We start from the raw sequence: 21,865 nt of genomic DNA, 5'->3' as shown, positions 1-21,865 counted from the left end.
TAATATGTGCAAGGATCTAAAAGATTCAAAGTGGGGGGTTTTAATCAGAGAAAGCAGAGGAACGTTGTTATTATCCTGCTGGTATATAATAATTCAGATGAGGAATTAAAGTGGCGTAAAGTTTGTCAAAACTTAGCTTTTGAGTCAGGTTTTCAGGTCTGACTGGAAGAGCTTGGACTCTCAGAGTGAAAAAAAGACCACTGTGTTTTATCAGTATCATCATCCTGACACTGTGAGAAGGAACTGATTGATCCCCAAAAAAGTGTAAGGCTAATGGCAGAAGGAGTTGCACCATAGTCAATTCGTCCTGGAGGGCCTTGAGGAGAGATGTAAACTCAAAGCATGTGCACCTGGCAGGAAACCACACAAACATTGCTATTCTTCCACATATCTCAAACCATTGTATGCAGAAACATAAAATACATTCCAAATACTTTACAGATCACTATATTTCAATAGTGCTGAGGAAATAATGAAGACTGAATCAGAGCAGATCTTTCAGATCCTTGAAAATCCTTTTAAGTCTTTGCCCACAGTCTAGTCAGAGAATGTTGTGAGAAAGGGACTAGAGAATTTGCCCTGACTCTGTCTCTGATTTTGTAGCATTTGGCTGAGGTTTGGAGTGAGAGGTGTGTTACTCAGAGCTGTAGTACTTCACAAAGGGATTTTATCTAGACAAGACAAGGTGACATGGGATTTGGACCATTTAAACTTATACAGATCCACACCTAGATTAAAACCTATTTAATTTTCCCACTAGGATTTACATAGAGATTGGTTGGATGAGTTTATACTAAATAAAGGCCCATAGGTTCTTTTCTGAAATGTTCTTAGGTAAATTACCATCAGTTTACTGTAAACATTCCTTTTTCTAGAGGGAGGCCCTATCTACATTTGTCACATATACTAGTTGCTTGGTTGAAATACTAAAAAACCCACTTTTTTAGAACAAAAAATACCACATTTGCCTGAAATGTCTCTAATGAGCAGCTTGTCCAGTAGTTAAATGTCTCATAGACTAATCACAGTATATCTCCTGTGGAGCACCATTTTACCTCTGTATCAGATAAATACCAGAAAGCCATTGTTAGTAGGTAAATGAGACCAAATTTCATAGCACAGTTGTTAGTGGCCTGTGTCACTAGACCAGGCTAATAACTAGAAACATGCCAGGAGATTGATGATTTCACCACACTGGAATCACTGGTATCCTGTGGCATGCACCAGAAGGCTGTGCAGCCAGGATTAAGGGAACACACCAGACTTGTCCAGAGAAATGACACTAATCCTTCCTTCCTCTGTTCTATCTTGCATGTATGAGCTGTCTGCTCCCAGGGCTAGAGACAGCTAATCATCTCAGATTACATGCTGAAGTTTAAAGAGTGACAGTAGAAAACTAGATACTAATTAATAAAATGGAAATTGTATATAAAATTCATGAAAGAAAAATGCTGAAAGGATGAGTCTGACAACAGACTTTGTTCAAACTTGTTTTCAATATATTTTTGGAAGTTTCTATAAGAACAGGAGTGAAGAGAGAGTAAAGACAAAGCATTCAAGAACTAAATCTCTGAGCTCAGCCACATCCTTAAACCTTACACAGGAATTACAATAGAGTACTGGGCAGTGATTTGCCTGTACTTCAGAACTGACAATTACTTAACACTTTCAGAACTGAAAATGTTTCTACATTTCACTAACAGTACAGATTTCAGACTTAACCAGCATAAGTTGAAACATGAGTGGCAAGATTAGAACCAAAAGCTATTTGCTGTTTAGTAGCCAAAAAGAGAATACAAAAACCCCCACAACAACAACAACAACAACAACAACAAAGCACAGAAAAAAGATATCACTGGTAATAGAAGAGGTTGTGTCGATGTGCAACCTCTGGTTATGAAAACAGAGCTTTTCTGCTCCCAAATAAATGTATCCTATAACTAAAAAATTACGAAGTTTAAAATTGATATCATCAAATGTTAAATGTGGCTTCAGGAGACAGCAGGTATCCTTAACCCGTAATTGTCTACCTGCATAGATTTCAAGTCAGACTGCATATTTCCAGGCTGCAATGAACAGTAAAAGCTTATCCCACTAAAACAGAGAAAAACTGTCATTGCCTGAGGACCTTGATCTGCTTTTCTCAATAAAAGAGGCCATGTCTAATTTGTCAAGGCAGCTGCTCAGGGTTCAGGCCATTAGAGGTATTGTGTGATGGACTAGATCCCCAGCTGCATTCATCCACAGTCACCCAGTGAGGACAGCTCGGTAGAAGAACAGACTGCCTCGTGCTCATGTTTGACCCTTGTAGCACTGACATATTTATCAAGAGCTGTGAATTCGCTGTAGGGTGTACTTGCCCCACAGTGCCACTACTCTGTCTGGAAATGGCAAAGCATAACTGGTGGACAGGATGCTGAGTAACACTGAGTTTCACTTTTGTGACATTTTGATTATAGGGAGATGCTGTGCTGTACAGAGATGCTGAATTGGAAGGGCAGCCTAGCCCTTTAAACAAGAGATTTCTGAAACTGCTTTGAAATTTGAAAATTGAAAATCTAGTAGCCGAAAGACATTTTAGTGTTGTTAGTGCTACAATTAAAGTATCAATATGCTGTTAAAGATATTTGAGTAATTAGTTTTTCTTGTATAGTATGTGCCTAGTTTCAAAGATTATACTAATTAACCGGTGAGATGTCCTGTAGTAATTTTGCAATGACCTAAACACTGACAGTCTTGGTTCAGAGCACTTTTAATATGACCTGCAGACTGTTAAATTACATGTCCTGTAAAAAACACCACCTACATTTTTCTTATATAAATTACCTTTTCTTTAATGGTATCAACATTCCTTTTAGTATGTAGAAAGGATCCCAAACAACTCTTTTCCATTTTTCTGTTTCCTTTAAGACTGTAAAAAAGGCACACAATTCTTTGTGTCAGCATGGGCTGGTGCTTACTGATCAACAGCATGTAGTTAATTAAATAATGGAAAACCTGGAGAGGGCATGATTTAGATTTTACAATCTTAATTTTATTGAACATTAAGTACAGATACCAAATGTCACTGTGTTTGGAAAACAGTTGTTCCTATGAACTTCCCTAGTTTAGTCAGGTATTCAGGCAGGTGTTACTTCAAACTTTTTTAAGAGTCATTTAGTGAGACACTGTAGTTTCTGGTATGCTATTACTGTTGCTATTACTTTTGCTAGACTTCAGTCATGTGTTCCAAGATTGTGCCAATAGCTGAGAGAGAGGATAGAGAAAAAATATATTATTCTCAAGTTACAAAATAAGAGTCTTTAGGGCATTTTATTGATAAGTTTTGAAGCAGATAGTGCAAATTTACCATTGTATCAAAGATGCACATCATGACATCCCCTGAGGGAAAAAAGTTTTCTTGGCCAAGCTGTAAGTTTTTTAAAATTTCAGTCTCTCATGCCCAGAAGAAACTTGTCACAGTTAAGCAACTAAATACACAAACTACTCTGTGTACATTGAGGTGTTCCTAAGCCACCAGCTGATAGTCTAACAGCTCTCCCTGCCCCAGCAGAGCAGAGTAAGTCAGAGTCTCTGCTGAAGTAGATTTTAACAGCCCCACTGGCATTAGAAGTGCCTAGGGTGGTTTATAGACTAGTTGCTCAGGAAGCATTTAGAGGCACTTCTAGTACCAGTGTACAATACAGCAAACATTTGGAAATGGCTAACAGCACATTCATCACCAACTTTGTGTCGGCCAGGGTATTAAACTGTAGTTCTTCTACCAGCAACCAAAGATTGCTATCTTTGTAAAATCTCAGATGAGGGTGCAGCTTGATAGCATTGTCACAAGTGGGCAGTTCTTTAAAATGCCCAACAAGGATTTTTTTAATTGGAAAATAACGCCAGCTGCATGCTGTCAATAATATGCCATCTTGTTCACATTCTACCCCATCTTACACACAATTGTGATAGAAAATAAAAGAAGAGCTGTTATTAAAAAAAAAACAGGGTGTGGGGAGGAGGTAGCAGGGAAGCAGGCAGATTTTTGAAGCCCTACAAAACTACTGCTATTCACTATCATGTTCTTGTAGAAAGAAACAGAGGGGTATTTTTAGAGAGCCTGAAAGATCTGCATTTACTGAACACAAACAGTACCAGCACAGACAGGGGATTTAAGTGTGTGCAGGAACACCTGACCAGCACCACTAAAGACTTCACTAAAATAATTCCAATAAACTTTTGAGAAGCATAAATGTTACAGGTGTTTTCTTGTTCTAAGAAATATAGTTCAGGAACTATATTGAGTTCCTCTTTGGAAGCAAAAAGGATTAGTGAGACAGAAGCCACAGCGCTGGGTGAACACTGAGCACCTCTTTCTTTCAAAGACACTAACAGAGGTGTTCTTAACACGTGGTGCAGAAAAGGCCATCAGTAGTTTTGCTGAGCCTGTGGTCAGCACTGCAGAAATTTAATTCCTGCTGTCAGCTTATAGCCCCCATCAAATAGTTCAACAATTCTCAATGTGTATTCATGGCTGAATGAGTCCCAATCAGAGCCTCTCAAAGGAGGGCACAGAGCAGGAGTGCCCTCTGTCCCTTCTGCCATCTCTTTGCACAGAACCTCTTGCGTTCACCACAGCCTGCCCAGAGGTTTGGGCAATCATGGCTCATAACAAGGAACTTAAAGAGCACTGGGTTTTCTGCAGATAGCATTCAGCTTTATCTGTGCAAAGCAGTAGTCTCCATTCAGTGTCTTTAAGAAGTCTTCCAGTCCTGCATCACTTTATGTGTTTTTTGTCTAAATATGATTGGCTACAGGCACTGTCCTGAGGTACTTATCCAATAAGACCAATTAATTTTGCATACACAGAGGAATTTGTATATCTCAGTGTGCAGTTAACAGCCATTGAACTAAATTACTAATATCAAATCAGCAGCTACTTTCATGTACCCAGCAACAAGACCTGAAAAGACAATACAGTTTATTTCTATTTGCTCATAGTAAGACAACTTGATAACATCAGCTGTGCTTCCCTGAAAGGTTTAGTGTCACCTACACTGTGTTTAGAAAAGAGGAGAGGGAATAAATATAGGTCACTGAAAGAAAAGAGACTGTGATAAAATTTTCTAGGATTCCAGTGCTGGGGGGAAAATGAGGCTTTAACCTCCCACTTTTAAGTTTGTATATCTGTAGGTCAGTAAACATATCCTGAGAGCTAGTCTAGAAATGTGAAAAAACCAGTTGTGTTCCTTGTTATAGCACCTACCTTCATGTTCATTAACTAGCTGTGCAAACTTCCCTGTTTTCCTGCAGCAGCGGAAAATGGTGGGTTAAAGAGCATTAGCAGAAACTGGACAGATGACTACAGTAAATCCAGAAAAGTGAAATTTGATCCAGTACCAGAACTGATTGGAAGGCTAAGGGAGTTGCTTGCAGCAATGCTGCTGTTTGTGAGATGTTTGGTAAAGCAAACACAGAGGGTATATCTGCCTGGTCTGCTGCTGGACTGTCGAGAGGATGCCTGGATAGGATGTGAATATATGTTGGAGAGGACACTGGCTTTCCCACACTACTGTGGTTAGATTACCACTGGCCCCAGGGCAGCTTTATTGGAGATGGTGCAGGTACCCACTTGCCAAGGTATGTCCTCTGAGATGAAGCTACAGGTTCACCTCCCTCAGGGAAGCAGGCTGGCCACAGTAATTAACTATGTTAAAAAGTGCGCACAGGAAACATCAATGAAGTTGTGGCATCAAAGTATAAATATACATACAGTTTCTGCAAGGTGTGGAGGTGCTAAATAAATTAGGTTAAAAAAACAAGCAGAGAACTATAAGTGACAGACAGAAAACTGCAAGAAAAATTCACCACTGGAAACAGAAAATTAAGTAACTGAGAGAGAGATCATAGCAACACGAGGGCAAGAAGGCCACCAGGTCTTTTACCTCAGGATGTGGCTGGAGTGACAATGATTTATTGAACATACTGTGGTTTCAAATGAGTGTAACAGATGAAAGAAGTGTTCTGTTATTTATATTTGAAGAGCAGCAAGATATCAAGGAAGAACTAGCAGTAAAATGAGTCTTGATGACTGTTACAGCCACTGTTTCAGACTCATTGCAATTCCTCAGTCACTTAATGTATTCAAAGGCAGATGAGGCTATGGGACTACAATACAAATGAAAATTATAAATGTAGTATCAGACATGAATAAGCTACTTTTTGCCTACATTACCAGCCCTACCAATATTTCTGGAAGAAGTCTTTTATTGATCACTTATGGGGAGCATGTTTTACTTCTTAAGTCTGGGTCTTTTGACTACACCTGCTGTGTTCATTAGTTTAGCAAAAATGCAGAGTTAACCCACAGTACTTGCTTTCTGTCATGCAGTATACAAAGATGGCATTTTAATGATAGAAGAGGTTTCATCCTTTCTCTGAATAAAAGCAGACATAGTCCAGCCATGTTCCTAACATGCATCAGCAACCTAGCTGTGGGCAGAAGGACTGTTCCTAAGAAATACAATCTGTGTTCATGAATGAACATAGTTGTTCAACTGTTTAATAATAATTTCCAAGGACCTCAGGGAATAGGAAATAGAGGGTACTGTCTTACTATTTCAATGTCTTGAGTGTTTAATAGATAATTCCTTTGTTAGTTCAGCTGTGGTGTGTTCAGTTGCACTAGCAGCTCAAATTAGCATTCATATTTTTGTGTCTTTAAAGAAGACCAGAGCTGATGAGGAAAGAATTTTTGCTGTTAGGTCACATACACTGTTTGAAATTTAAACTGATTTCTTCCATAAGGCTGCTTTGAGCTTCAGCCTGCTAAGCAGAGCTGCTTATGTTGACATTCTGCAAACTACACTTTTCCCCTGTTGTGAAGAAAGGCCATAGTTCAAAACAGACTGTATAAAAGGAGAGGAGAAGCCACAGAATTTCTCAGCGACAGCTTCTCTTTCCTTGACATTGTTCATATAAATGTCTTCCAGAAAGGCAGTAGGCTGCCTAGAATACATAATGCTCACATCAGGAAAAGGGGGAAAAAAAGAAAAAACAAATCGACCCAGCATTTGTTCTGTGCCATCAGAGGAGCTCCATGCAGTGAAGTGGGAACTGTGAAGATGAGAGATTCACTTTTCAGGCTACAACAACTTCTCTGGAGCCCTGAAATCATGCATATTCAGCCAAACATATGTAAATCTGTTTTAACCCAGCTGTGAAAGATCCCCTGAAGAAAGCTAATAAAGAGCAGCTGGATATGTTTAAGCACATCTCAGGCAGGGTAGAAAGGTCCCAGAATGTACACTGAGCTTTTTTTACGTCACTAGAGGAAATGCTGCAGACTTTAAAGGAAATTTGTGTTAAGATGCAAAGCAGCATGAAGTTTGTCTCTGCTGAGACAAGCTACAAAAGAATTCATTTTCCTTGATATTTGGATTTTATACTTCTTGTTTTGAACTACTGTGTCCGTGTTTTACTTTTTCTAAAGGATATGCTATGTCTGCTTATTTTCCATCACACAGGCACCTAAAATTATTATTGCTCACTGGGAAAGCATGAGAGGTGAAGGAAAGTACTGAAATTAGAAATGTTCAAAATGATCAGCCACTGCACACCACCTGCCAGTGGGATAAAGGTTGTCAAATGCTTTCTGGTCCAGGAGCTGGCCCTGAGCTTAGCCTCTGGTACTCTGGTACAAACAAAATTGGGCTGGCTTCAGGACTGTAATGACTTTCATCATATTATATATGCAGGAGGTTGTGTCAAACAACCCATCTCTCATACCTGAAAGCTTAATAAACTAGTTTACTTACAGAGATACTGTTCATAAGTAATACCATTAAAAAAGCTGTAAGAGCTTACTGGGGTGGTCCCATGGTGTAATGGAGTGCAATCCAGACTCTGAATCCCAAGAACCTGAGTTCGAGTCTCAGTGGGGACCGTCCGCTGGCAGTTAAATGCCTCCCTGCCATCCCATCCCGTCAGATCTCGGATGCTCAGCAGGGTCAGCCCTGGTTAGTACTGGGTGCTGTGACAGTCAACCGAGGACTTCACTGTCTCTGTCCAAGCTCACTCAGCCGTGGCAGATGGACCTTAGGACTTAAACGGTGGGGCCAGTTCTGTGCATGCTGTGCCTCACCTTAAAAATCCACTGTGCAGGTTTGAAGGGCACACCCACATGGGGAGAGCCCTGCCCAAATCTTTGTTCTCGAAGTTTGGCCATACACATATATACAAGAGCTGGCTATTCCAGTCTTTTCAGGTCTGTCTCCCCTTCACTTCAGTGGGTGTGGGAGTTGTCTGAGCCTGAATTTTCTGGTTCAGATCTTGTAATTTTCATCTATTATAATCCATTTTTTCTAATCCTCAAAATTCATAAGTGTGAATTCACAAGGCTACGGTGTGGATTTTATGTCGCCACTGACATGCAGAAAAGTTGTGTTGCAGGCTCATAATCAAGCTGAAAACAGATAATTGAAATTCATTCTGAAAGTGTTACCTCAAGAGTCTCAAGTTATCTTATATGGACATGTTCATCTCCCCTGCTTTTGTAAGTTACATCAGTCTTTTTTCTATGGAGAGTCATGTTGGCAGTCATTCATGAAAAGTGGAGAGAAGTGATATAATTTGAACCAGGAAAGGAGAAATAAAACCACTGTTAGAGATCAATTGATTAACTTATCCTGGAGGCATTGTTTCTGAAATACGTCTGATAAAGGGCCAAAAGACCCTAACAGAGGCCACTGGGGCTGATCTGATTGCTTAGATACTTTTCAAGGCTTTGTTGTGTGTTACTTCAGTCTCATTATGTGTGGTTCTGTTTTCATAGTTCTGAACGATGATGTCTCCTCATATCTCCAATGATTCCCAGGCCTCTTGTAACTGAAGGTTTTTTCTTTACCAAATTAATTGTCCTCTCCAAATGCAATCATCCACTTTTTCTTTTTTGGAGACCTCAGGCCACTAGCTCGCCCTAGGGTGGAATCTGAGGGGAGATGGATTGCAGTTCTCAGCACAGTCATGCAAAACAGAGCTGCAGACCTTTACAAGCCAACAATACAGCTTTACTGTGAGGGAAGGGGGAAAAAACATTTGCCAGCAGCTTTAACTATAAATGTTTGAGCTGCTTCTTTTCTAGCTGGTGGTACCGAGAGTCCAGAAAAATGGGTAGTATTGCCCTGAGTCAGCAGAATGAGTTCTTGTAGCTGGAACAAAGATGAAGGAAAAAACTAACTGTTTTCAGCAAAGCAATTCCATTAAAGTGGCAAACACCAAATCATTGGGATTATAGTGTGGTTCATTTATGTCAAATCTTGAAATTATTCCTTCAGGAAAACATGAGGTAAGTACTCAGAAATGGTATGGTTGACTCTGGTCATCTTTGAATTTTCTATCACTTTAAATCCAGGTGTCTAGTCTAAATTTGCCTTCTTTTTTCTTCTTTTTTTTCTCTCTCTCCTTTTTTTTTAATTCTTTTTACTAGTTAAAAAAAAAGAGGAAGAAAGCTTGTTTATACCTGCCAGGATTTTCCAGTCTGAAATAGTCTTTTAGCGGTATAAGACTGCCTGTAAACATAGTTCTAACACCTGGAGACACATGTTGAAAATCTATTCAGTGGTATTTAAAATGGCATTCTGAAGCCCTTAAAAACCTCCATTCATAATGGGGTTTGACTTGTGTTTGTTGTACACCTAAGGAGTAGGAAATGTTCATCAGACAGAGAAGCTTGCACTTAGAATGAAATTAACTGCAATTAAATGAAATTAATCCCTTAAATAGGAACAGTAAAGAAATCATTGTGCTTTTCTGGAACAATGACTTGTTCTGTGGAAAGTCTCAAGTGATTTTGTAGGTGTTCTAGATGGAAGTGGGCTCATTCTTTTTCATCTGAAGAGGTGAAAGTTTAAGACAGCAATGACACTCACTCCCTCACTGCTGTTATTGTGAGGTCTAGAAATAAATACTTCCTTATTTCCTGATAGCTACTCCCTCATTTCACTTCCAAAATATCATTCTTAATTTCTTACTTCAGTGTTTCAGCTTTGTGTGTGCCACCATTTGGGGTTATTACTTTACCAACTCTTGCAGGCAACTTTGGAAAGTTAGACCATGACAGCTCCCTGCAAAGCTCGTCACAGAGCAATCCTGGTGCACATGGCATATGGTCTTCCCAGTGTCTAGGGTACACCTCTTGCAGTCATAAATCATTCCTGGGACAAAGGTGTCTTTCTCTCCACACTACAGCTAACTGTAATGCTGAAACTGAAAGGTGTTATTCTTTGTGACAGGTAGATGTTAATTCACACAGGGGAGATTGTAGTGATGTGACCAGATATTGCTATCTGTCCTGTGAGTTCTCCTCACTAGCTTCAGCTTGGTTGTGGAACAGTGCAGCATCCAAACTGATATATCACTGAACCAGCCTCACATTAAGCTATTCAAACTGGGATGAACTTGAACTTAAGGGAATGTTACTGTGGGGCTTTTCTTGATGTTCTGCCATTCTTGTTACACAGGGATCACAGATGAGACAAGGAAATTTAGGCTTCATCATAGCATTTTTCTTTTTGTACTGTGCATGACAAAAGGACACAGCTCTGTTGTTGGGCCTCTGGGGTTGAGGTCTCCTTTCTGCAGATGCCTGTTAATTGCTGTTCTCCTGAGACAGACACCTTACTTCAGATCTCTTTCCAGGTAGACATTTGATCAGTACTTTTCAACTGCAGCTTTTCAGCTGGTTTTAGCTCACTTTCATATACTTCTGAGAAGATAAGTCAAAGACTTTACAGAAGTCAAAGGCTGTCACACTTACTCTTTCCCCATAAAAAGTAATCCTTTTTTCTTATAAAGAAAGAAGGTTTGTCTGGTTTAATGTAATTTATTACTGGAAAATTTGCTTTGGCTTGTTGTTTTGGTTTTTTTTAATTACTTCATCATCCTTTGTATGCTCATAAAATTGATTTGTCTATCACTTGTTCTAGTGTCAGCCCCATTCTAAAATTGCACTGACAGGTCTGTGTTTCGTTAGATCCTCCCTTTGGCTCTTCTCAAAGGCAGGTAGTATGCTTGTCCTTTTCTGGAGCTTTTCTTGCTTGTATTACCTCCAGTGTTGTCCAAGACACTGTACAATGTCTAGAAATTGCTTTGCCTTGCTCCTTAAGCCTTTTGGGATAGATTCCTTTAGAAAATTGGAAAATGTTTACATGTTTCCTTCTTTTCTCTATCATGGTCAACACTTATTCTCTGACTTGTTATGTTTTTTATCACAGGTCAGAGTGGGGATTTGTGTTGAAAAGTAAAGCAGGAAAGGGAGTTTCCCTGTATTTCCTTGTCTATCCTCCTTTATTGAACTTTTTGGTGTTAATATTCATTATTCTTATTTAGTTACGCTCATGCCATGTATTCTTGAGACTTATGAACTCTATTCCTTTGGGATTATTCACCCTAATTACATTTCTGCTCTTGAATTTTCTTTCCTATTAGAATTAGTAGAAGCAAAGCATGCCCAGAATAGCTTCATCAGCATTTCCATACAGTATTATTTTCATCACTCTTCTGTCACATGAAAAGGAGGGAGAGAAATGCAAAGATTTCTTGTCCCACCTGTATTAATACAAAGTTATTAGCTATAAAGAAGCAGTCTCATCTTCCTGCTTGTGATAATCTAGCATACAGGAGGTCTGTATCATTTTACAATCTCTAGTCTTTTTTGTCTCATTTTTACCCAGAGACATACCACAAGTCTGCTTCTTAAATTTTCCAGAACTTTAGGAAAAGCATATGCTTTATTCACATAAAATGTGATGTCTCCTTGATTTTTCCTCAACTACCTTTAGGGGAAAAGCTAGATCAATGCTCTTCATGTGATTTATCCAAGCACTAGCTCATTTCACAACAGAATCAACCTGAAGGTTTGGAAACATTTTTCTAAATGTCCTCTTAACCAACCAGCCAGACAAAACAATGTACGAGGAAGAAGGAATGAATTATGTATAGCAGAACAATACAATACCATATCAGGTCTCCTTTCTCATTAGGTGAGTAAGAAGAGGTGATTTTGCACATTCCAGACTGTTGCAGTACAACGTATACTGACTGATAAAATTAATGGTTAGGTTTGGAGGTGCAGACGAAAGGACATAGGATGAAACAGAAAGTTAGTGGAGGAGAAAGGATCAGGTTGTCAATGACAATCAGAATGGTCATGAAATGAGGAAAGTATCAGGTGACTAGACTGGCTGTTTTAGTACCTAGAAATAATAATGCAGCACTTGTAGGAAGACCCTGAACTTGTAAGCCCAGTTGTGATCTGTAAGGAAGAGTGCTTGACTTAAATGGAAGACTTCAGAGAGGTCAGTAAGTGTCAGCATGTTTGTGGCATTAGTGGGATGTAAGGTCTGATCCTTGAAGGTACAAATATTTAATGTAATCTGTGTCTTTTAACATCTTCAGTTTTACTATTACCTTAACCACCACATGTCTCCCAGTTATAATGTAATACAGGTAATTCTGTCAATACTATCCCTTTCCAAAGAATAGCTTGCTGTTATCCATAGTGATAAGTTTCACTACAGAAAACATCGGGAGTATGGATGCACAGTCCATAGCACATTAAATGAAATAAGCAATGTATTTTCACTTTTGACAATTATATATTGCAAACAGGAGAGTGCTAGACATAACATTTTAAAAATATTTAATTTAGAATAATAGTTTTATTATTAATAAGAAAAATAATGTGATGATATTTATATCAAACATATTTTACAAGCTAGTTCCATAGCATTTTATGCAGCCAGCCCAGTTGGTCTTGCAGTACATGATGTCTTAAAAGTATGTCAGATAATATATAGCTGTAAGAATTTTTAATAGCAGCTATTTCCTTAGAAGTGGGAGTCTGGATACTTTGCTTGTTTTTCAAAACGTAGGCCCTACATTTTTTTGATTATTTTCTCCATCCATTTTTAATTTCTTGAGTAATGAGTGCAAATGATTGATGCTGGACAGGGGGACTGTGCTGTTCTTTACGAACTGTAGGACAGGTAAAAGCACATGCAATGTGGTCTGTAAAATGCCATGAACACTGTCCTGTCTGTTTGCTTCAAACTGGCTTCTTTGGAATCACACACCTGCTTATTCATCCCAGTCTGTGAAGGCAGTTACTACTATTGTTAGAGGCTTGAGATATCCATAGACAACAATCATAATTATCAGCCCATTTTGTATTAAATTCCAACCCCTTCACCCCCCATTACCCTGTGGTCATGACAGTAGGATGCTGAGCATTTTTCCTATTTTTTCATTATTTAGTTTTATCTATTCCATAAACATTGATGCAGGGTCAAATCTTGCCCACTTTATTTTATTTACTTGAAATTAGTGGGATTGCTTTGCATAACTTAAGACACATGGATGTGATCTCTGATAAAAAAATAAAAAATATCATTAACATGATACTGTGTCCAGAGAAGATTTGTCTGCTCAGAACAAAGCCACTAATTTAAAAATATCCTTTAGAATAGAAAACATAATAAACACCAGAAAAGTCTGAGTTCAGGAGAAATTAGGTGGAAGCAGGTTGTTTTAAGACTGTCATAAATTTAGACAGATAGAACACCTGCAGCATGTACAATATCATTCCAGCAACCTCTTTCATGAACACAAATGGTCATTCCGTTTTAGCACATGAGTACTAATGATTTGATATTAGTTGGTAATCTAAAACTGAAGATTTCATGTTGCTTTTGTATGCAGTGATGCAGGTTTTTGTCTAAGGCAGTCTTACTCACAGAGTGAGACTTAGTCTGAAGCAAAAGGTTGAGAGTGTAAAACTTGAAGTTTCTCTTAGCCAGTAGAAAATGTCAAGCATGAACATGACTTCTAAGCTGTCCTCTTGCATCCAATCACTGGATACCTGAGAGAACAGCACTTTCCTCTCCCCTCCTCACCATGAGGAAGTTTTAGATAGCAATGTGATTGACCATGAGATCAGCTCAGTTGGATAGAACATGGTGCTAATATTACCAAGTTCATGGATTGGATCCCTGTATAGGTTGATCACTTAAGAGCTGGACTCAAGGGTCCTTGTGGGTTCCTCCCAATTCAGAATGTTCTGATTCTGAGGCCTCCTCTAAGCTGAACAAACCCAATGTCTTTGGACACATTTCAATAATTTTATACAATTGGCCCTTTAATCCACCAGGGCACATTGTTGACTTGTGTTGAGTTTACCATGAACCAAACCCACCATTTCCCTTCCCATAGGGCTGCACTCCAGCCTCTTGTTCACAGTCTATACGTAAAAGGATACTGGAATCATAGCATCATAGAATCCTTTAGGCTGGAAAAACCTCTGAGATCATCGAGTGCCACCATTAGCCTAGCCACCATCATGATTTCTGCTAAACCGTGACCTCAAGTGATACATCCACACATTTTGTGAACAATTCCAGGGATGATAATTCCATCACCTCCCTGGACAGCTTGTTCCAATGACTGACCACCCTTTCAGTGAAGAATATCAAGATAATAAGATATGAATTTGCCTTCATGAACCCATGATGGCTTTGACTGTAGGTGCTTACAGCATTAGGTTGGTGCTTGTTCCCAAATACTGTGAAATTGTCAGGATAAATAAAACTTTATAACACTGTCTTTTTAGTGTTAGAATGCAAGATATTATTCCATTTCTGGCCAGAGGTGTGTGTGTAAGACAGAGAGTTCAGTTCCCACACAGACCACAATACATAATTTTTCTACCTATTTATAAATTGTTAGCAAAGAAAGAAAGTAGTGTTCATTGGTTCTTAATTACATAATTCTCTTCCATTAGTATTCCTCTTTCTATTGGTTATTAAGTTTTTGCTTTTTATGATAATTAGTTCATATCTTCAGTCTTTTTAAAATCTTTTTGTCTCAGAAGGGATTTTCCATCACATATATTGAGTCTTTGTTAGCCTTCTGCTTTATCTGCTGATTTCTGCAAAAAGTTCTTACACTTCATAAATCTTGGGTTCCAGATGTCCAAATTCAGTAATACATCCTTCTCTCTCCTGGGCTTTGTTCACTGAAGTATATCAAGGTTAACTTTAAACAAAACTTCCAGTTTCAGTACTTCTCCCAAGCTATGTTCCCACAAAAGTAGCTTATGACAATTTCTCGCTTAACACTGGCTTAAAGTGATTTAAGCCCTAACAGAGCATCTGTAATTAATTAAAACAACTAATCAAAAGATTAATTAAAGCTATTAAAAAATAGAAAAGTTATATCATTTCCAGCAGGGATTTTGAGTCATTTTCATGGAAAAAACATTGGACTTAAATGCTCAAAGGGCATGTCTGAGAAGTTTGTGGATGAAAGGTGTCCATGAAATTCAGCTTTAAAAGTATCTGCATGTGTGTCTTATTCTCCAGTTAATGACTGCAAATAGTCTTACAAGTGTAAATAAATGCGGTCTCAAAATGCTGCAGGATCTAGCTTGTAAATATCAGCAGGTGAAGGTCTACTCCTCTGCAGTGAAATATAGTTCTTGCTGACTATGCTCTAACCACTAGACTGTGCTTCTACATATAGCAAATTTTACATGCATTTAGATTACAGAGCTAGATTTTACTGCTGCTTGTTAAGTGCTGATGACAAGAACAGAAAAATCTGCCTCTTTAAGCTGCTGGAGTTTAAAAGATGGTTCTCTTAGAAATACTTCTTTTGAAGATTGTTTCTAATTATATATTGTTTTCTGCTATTTGCTTTCCTGTCCTTATGTTTTTATTATTAAGACATTTATATGAATGCTGGATCTTATTTTCTTAAATGATCATCTGCTCATGATTTTTTTACCTTGTGAAATCATAATCCTCTATTTTGTTGTAGCATGATAATATCTGTGGCAACCAGCTGTGATGGCACATGCAGGTGGTTATGATTTCAAGAGCTGTTTTGCTTTTAAGTACAAAGTTCTTGTCTTGTAAGCAAATATCCCCTATTCACCTAAATGCTGCAATTAATTTGGGACAGAAAAATAGGAACAATACTATATATAGCCATAATATTTATCAAAAGTTCCTGTGAGGTAGGCAAATTTTCGATGTTCTTTTAACATAGTTTGCTGAGAAGCATTTTGGTCCTAATTCTGGGCTGCAGATACTTTCTGTTCCAAATACATGAAAAAGCCATTATTTTAAAAGAAGTTGGTTTACAATATCAAAGTTTTGTATCTTCATGAAATATCAGGACAGCTTTGGAGGTACATTTTCTGCCTTGCTGTATTTCCTGTAATAAGGACAAGTATTACATTTCCTTAGCGCTTGAGAAGCTTGTAATCTCCTGGCACTTAGGCCCTCTCTGGAGAAAGAAGTGGGAGAGATGTTGCTTCTGTCATACTGTGGCTGCTCTTTGTTAAGTAGGAAGAAAAAAAAACAGAAATGAAAAAAAAAAAGGCTATGTAGGCTTTGTGCTTGTGTTTCATAGTGCTTCTGGCTTGGTGCCCAAGTATATCAGGAAAAAAATACTTTCTTCAGAAATTCAGCGTATTCATTAATGCTTCTTTAGAGACTTCAGATGGAGCAGATGCACTCTGCCAAAGACACTTCTCAGACAGCGGGTGCTCGGAGGGCCAAGTAAGATTTGATAATGACCTCTGACCACAGCACAGGACCACAAGATGAGGCACTCAGAGTTGGGTCTTTCAGGCAAGAAAGCATATGCTTCAGCATAGAGGACAACCTATTCAGGTGTTGAGAAAGAAGAGCTCTTTTAAAATTGAAAAGCAAGGACAGTCATCTAGCAAGCATAATAAATTTCAGCATTGTGTTCTATCTTTCATAGTTACTTCAGCATCCTCCTGAAACTCAAGCATGTCACACTGACTTAAAAAAAACATGACAAAGATAACAGAATAAAGAGCAGAGAAAGAAGCCTTAAACAATGTGAGATGCACTTCTCTGGTATTTGGAGAGATTCTATCTTCTTTCCTCTTTTTAAGGGGTTTTCAATGTGAATGGCTTACTGTAGTAAAAATAAGACAGTATTAGACAAGATACAAGAAAGAGGGAGGTGAGGAAATGAGCAATATGTCAGGGGAGAAGATCTGCTGAAGTTAGTGTGAGTTGCCCAGGGTCAGGATTTCAAACCAATTGCACTTGCCCTATCCTCTCCTGAACTTTGTAGTCTCCAGTTCCAGATCTGAAAGCTGAAAGATGAAAACTCAAGGCTGAAAATGCAAGATGTAGCTGGCAAGTAGAGTATGTCTCCAAATTTAGGTGACCTGGTAAACAAAATCACCTTGCAAAATACAAACCAACCTCCCAGAGGCATGCCTTTAAATAGTTAATGATAAGCAGCTTCCCCCACCTCCCTATTTCTCCTTTGTCCTTAGTTTGTTTAACCAGTGTATGCTGTTTATTGCAGGAGTGATCCGCGAGAGTTACCTGAAGGGTCATGATCAGCTGGTGCCAGTCACCCTGTTGGCCATTGCTGTTATTCTTGCTTTTGTCATGGGGGCCGTCTTTTCAGGAATCCTAGTGTACTGCATCTGCGACCATCGCCGCAGAGACATGGCTGTTGTGCAGAGGAAGGAGAAGGAGCTGACCCACTCCCGCCGTGGCTCCATGAGCAGTGTTACCAAGCTCAGTGGCCTCTTTGGAGATGCTCAGTCCAAGGAGCCAAAGCCTGAAGCTATCCTCACGCCTCTGATGCACAATGGCAAGCTGGCTACCCCAGGGAGCACTGTCAAGATGCTAATCAAAGCTGACCAGCACCATCTGGACCTGGCTGCCCTGCCAACCCCTGAGTCAACCCCAACCCTGCAACAGAAGAGAAAGCCCAGCCGAGGCAGCAGGGAATGGGAGAGAAACCAGAACCTCATCAATGCCTGCACAAAAGACATCCCCCCAATGGCCTCACCAGTGATCCCAACTGACCTGCCACTGAGGGCTTCTCCCAGCCACATCCCCAGTGTTGTGGTCCTGCCCATAGCCCAGCAAGGCTACCAGCATGAGTACGTTGACCAGCCAAAAATGAGCGATGGGGCTCAGATGTCTGTGGAGGATCAGAACGCCACCCTCGAGTACAAAACTATCAAGGACCATCTCAGTAGCAAAAGCCCCAGCCACGGGGTTAACCTGGTGGAAAACATCGACAGCATGCCTCCAAAAGTACCCCAGCGGGAAGCTTCCCTTGGGCCGCCAGGTGCCTCGCTGTCACAGGGCGGCCTGAGCAAGAGGCTGGAGATGCACTCTTCTGCTTACAACGTGGACTACAAGAGAAACTACTCTACAAACTCACTCACAAGAAGTCACCAGGCATCAACTCTCAAAAGAAACAATACTAACTCCTCCAACTCGTCACACCTCTCTGGCAATCAGAGTTTCAGCCGGGGTGACAACCCACCACCAGCCCCTCAGCGAGTGGACTCCATACAAGTCCACGCTGCTCAGACGCAGGCTGTGACTGTATCTCGACAGCCAAGTCTTACCACCTACAACTCACTGACAAGGTCAGGTTTGAAACGCACGCCCTCGCTAAAGCCAGATGTACCTCCCAAACCTTCTTTTCCTCCACTTTCAACATCCATGAAGCCAAACGATGCGTGTACATAATCAGAGGGGGGTGGGGAGCAGGGCAAGGATGGCAGTTCAGCAGAGGTTGCCCTTGAAAGCCAGTGTTCAGCAACTGTTATCACTCGCTCCTCTGAGAAGGTGGTTGTTGCAAGCTGAAGATATGTTGGATTTCTACTCTCTGGGAAAGGTGGAATAATTTTTTAAACCCGAGCCATATGACCCATGGTTGAAGGTTTGCAATTGCAGGACTCACCCCTCCACTCCCTGCCAGTTCTTTGCTCAAAAGACTAACCCTCCATCACAAACATTGAGCCAAAAGCGCACAGGTGAAAGATGACTGTGACATTTCACCCCCTGGCCCGAACTGCACAGTGCATTCCTGAACTGGGAAAGAGTGCTCTGAAAAGCAAAACAAATTTAAAAACAAATGAAAAAAAAAAAGGAAAAAATCAATTGATAAAGCTGACTCTGACTTAACAATGGCAAAAGTTTACTACTTGCAGGTACTGTGAAATGATGCCCATCAGTGTTACAGCCATTTGGTCACAGCAGTTAAATGCCGGGTTGGGCAAGCTATGTTATCGATTTCTGCTACCCTTCTCTTTTAATAAATAACATGTGACTGTTAACACAAGTAACTCCTCTTATTTATTGTTCAACTTTTGTTTTTCCTAAAGAACTGACCTGCATATCATGCTGTGAGCAGCTTTCCGGAGAAGTACCTTGAAAGTTACACCTATTTAACGTGAAACCCATTAACTGGAGTAATTAGAACTCTTTTATTTTTCCAAGAAATTCACTGAGGTAGATGAGTTGAGCTGGAATCCTGAACTTTGTGCCTGGACTGCCTGGTTAGCTGAAAAAAAAAAAAGGGGATATCTATTTAAGTCTCTCAGCTAATTAGCTGGCTGGGCCTCTGACCTAAGACAGCAACAAATACCGCAAATTCATAATTTCTAAAGCAACTACAAGAGAAAAGCTGCACATCTGTGCACCATTGCTATCAACATGGCTTTGTCAGTAGCTAATACTTTCTGTGAAGGCACCAGCTTGTGGTGTGCCATCTCATTTCACCTTGCATGTGAGACGGCAAACAAAATCCTCAAACAGTGTGAACTAGCTAATATGCCGGCTGTTACCATGCATAAATTACGGTCTTATCACACGGGTTTTTCGTGGGAATATATCTGTGAATAGCCTGTTTTCTTCCACATGTAAATTTGTGCCTTACACTCTCAGTTGTGTATATTTGTGGGCTGTAGTATGTAAAACCTTTTTCTTTTTCCCCTTTGAGTAATGCAAATATTTATTGATCCTTCCTCCTCCAAGCCTCTTCAAAAACTGGAGTAAAGACATTGAAATAAGAATGTGGTGATTGTTGTCATAACCCCGCATCCTTAAAGAAATTAGGCTAGCACCATACCTGCAACTTCAATTTGATTTTCTATTCTAGCTGTGCCAAGTCCTCTCTCAAAACCACTCACAAGCAGTGATGCTCCCAATGCACCACGCTGGGGGCTCTGCCCTCCCCAACCTCCCGCTCCGTTTATACAGCGTGATCATCTCACTGAGTAGTAGGGAAATGATTAATGATGTCCACAGAGCTGGTATGTCCCCTGGTTGGGGGGAAGGGCCAAGTCCTGCGGAAAGCCCAGCCACACATCCTGCAGCCTGCAGGGCACATGGAGCTAGGATAGGCAGGCAGGCTCTTGCTGTAGCTACCTGCTGCTCCAGAAGGATGCTGCATATACTTCTTTGGGGAAAAATGTGGGGTTTTTTTCCTTTGTTTCTTTTGTGTGACTGTGCATGTAGCTAGTGTGGGAGTGTGTGTGCGCGCACAGGTGTGTGCGTGTGTGTGTGTGCGCGCGCAGGTGTGTAAGTTCCTTTCCAGTCTTTCAGTTTATGCAAAAACATAGATGTGTTTTTAATTTGTTACAATAACTGTGTCAACATACTGTAGAAAAATGATGGGGATCGCTTTTAAGCTTTTTTTATATATATATATATATCTCTACTGAACAGTATGTTTGAGTAAGGTGGTTGTTTCTGTTCCAATTTGTTTTTTAAAATTTTATACTTCCATTTGTTTTTCAGGGTTTTGGTTTTGTTTCTGAATGATTGAAAAGACAGATTTTAAGTCCATTAGCTTATAGATGGTATGTATAAAGTCTGGACGGTCTACACCAAAGTGTGTAACAAGGGTGCTTGCATGTTCTTTCATTTCATCATGGCTTCTTTTATGAGACAGTTTTGTTCACCTGTAGTGAACTATGCAGACTGGAGTAGATAGATCTGTATCCAAAGCAATGTTGTTGTTTTAATAAAAACAAACAGAAAACCCTTTGAAAACAGTAGGTAGCAAGGTAATTTTTTTCGGAAGAACCAACTCACAACCTTTTTACAAAGCCTCAAGCCCCTGAAGCACCAAATGTGCAGGTTCCCTTGATAATACCCCTCAAAGCATTCTCCCAAAATGTAGAGATGAATAATCATGGCAACAGCTTGTGCAGTGATCTGCCTTTGCAATGTACATCACAGTTACTGAGTTGACCTTGAATTCTGCATTTTGTACTTGGTGGGTCTTCTGTTCTCATCCTTTCCCACCCCTACTTCTCTTCCACCCTCTGTTTTGAGGGGTTCATGAACCTATGTGTGCCTTTGCTTTCCACCCTTGCTATACACTGGTAGATGCAACATATTCAGACTCTCATTTGTTGTAAAGTTGTAAAGTATTGTGATGTCACCAATTTCCCTACATTTCCACTTCCCCCTAACATATGATTCACAACTTAACGTCAGTTGTAAAAAACAAGAAAGGCAAGAAAAAAAAAGAAAAAAGTAGGAGAAATGGGAAATAAAAGCTCTTGATTACATATGGTAATAAAACCAGACTGTTCTACTTTGTTTCTTGCTTCCTGGTTCTGTTGTTTCTACAATGATTCATCCTTTTCCTTTAAGAATATAAACAAATGCCATGCTGATCATTTAGGTTATAGTGAGAAAGAAATTTGTTACTTTTTGCCTCTTAAAGAAGATGAACTTGAATGTAGTGGTGCTGGTAATTAAAAATTGAATCACACATTTGCTCTCCCTTTATTCATATTTTGCATTTTCTTTTTATAAGCTTGTTCATTGTCAAATATTTATGGCAGACTTAGTAGTTTAAAAGATCAAGGCTGGGGTTTAAGTGCACGTGGTCCACCAAAACAGATCATTTTACAGATGTGACTTCATCTTCAGACTTTACATATTAATAACAGAGGAACCTCTATTTTCTTTTAGCAGGCATAAATCTGTTGTGCTTCATAGGCATGATTTAGAGG

General features: G+C 39.7%; 1 protein-coding gene across 5 annotated transcripts in view; it reads left to right on the top strand.

The window, feature by feature from the left end:
• The window catches only part of SEMA6A (semaphorin 6A), a 126,440-nt gene extending 104,819 nt beyond the window's left edge, over nucleotides 1–21,621 (top strand). For 4 of the 5 annotated variants that reach the window (XM_071580518.1, XM_071580516.1, XM_071580517.1 and 1 more), the window contains one exon: nucleotides 17,392–21,621. In XM_071580518.1, coding sequence (XP_071436619.1) covers nucleotides 17,392–18,581 — 1,190 coding nt within the window. In that variant the 3' untranslated portion in view covers nucleotides 18,582–21,621. The remainder of the gene's footprint in view (nucleotides 1–17,391) is intronic. The other variant, XR_011699923.1, reaches the window with a different exon arrangement.
• Nucleotides 21,622–21,865: the final 244 nt, after the last annotated feature.

This window comes from Pithys albifrons, chromosome Z (assembly GCF_047495875.1).
Source record: "Pithys albifrons albifrons isolate INPA30051 chromosome Z, PitAlb_v1, whole genome shotgun sequence".
NCBI classification, from domain to species: Eukaryota; Metazoa; Chordata; class Aves; order Passeriformes; family Thamnophilidae; genus Pithys; species Pithys albifrons.
Note: the sequence above shows the minus strand (reverse complement) of the source record. Positions and strands in the feature narration are given on the sequence as shown.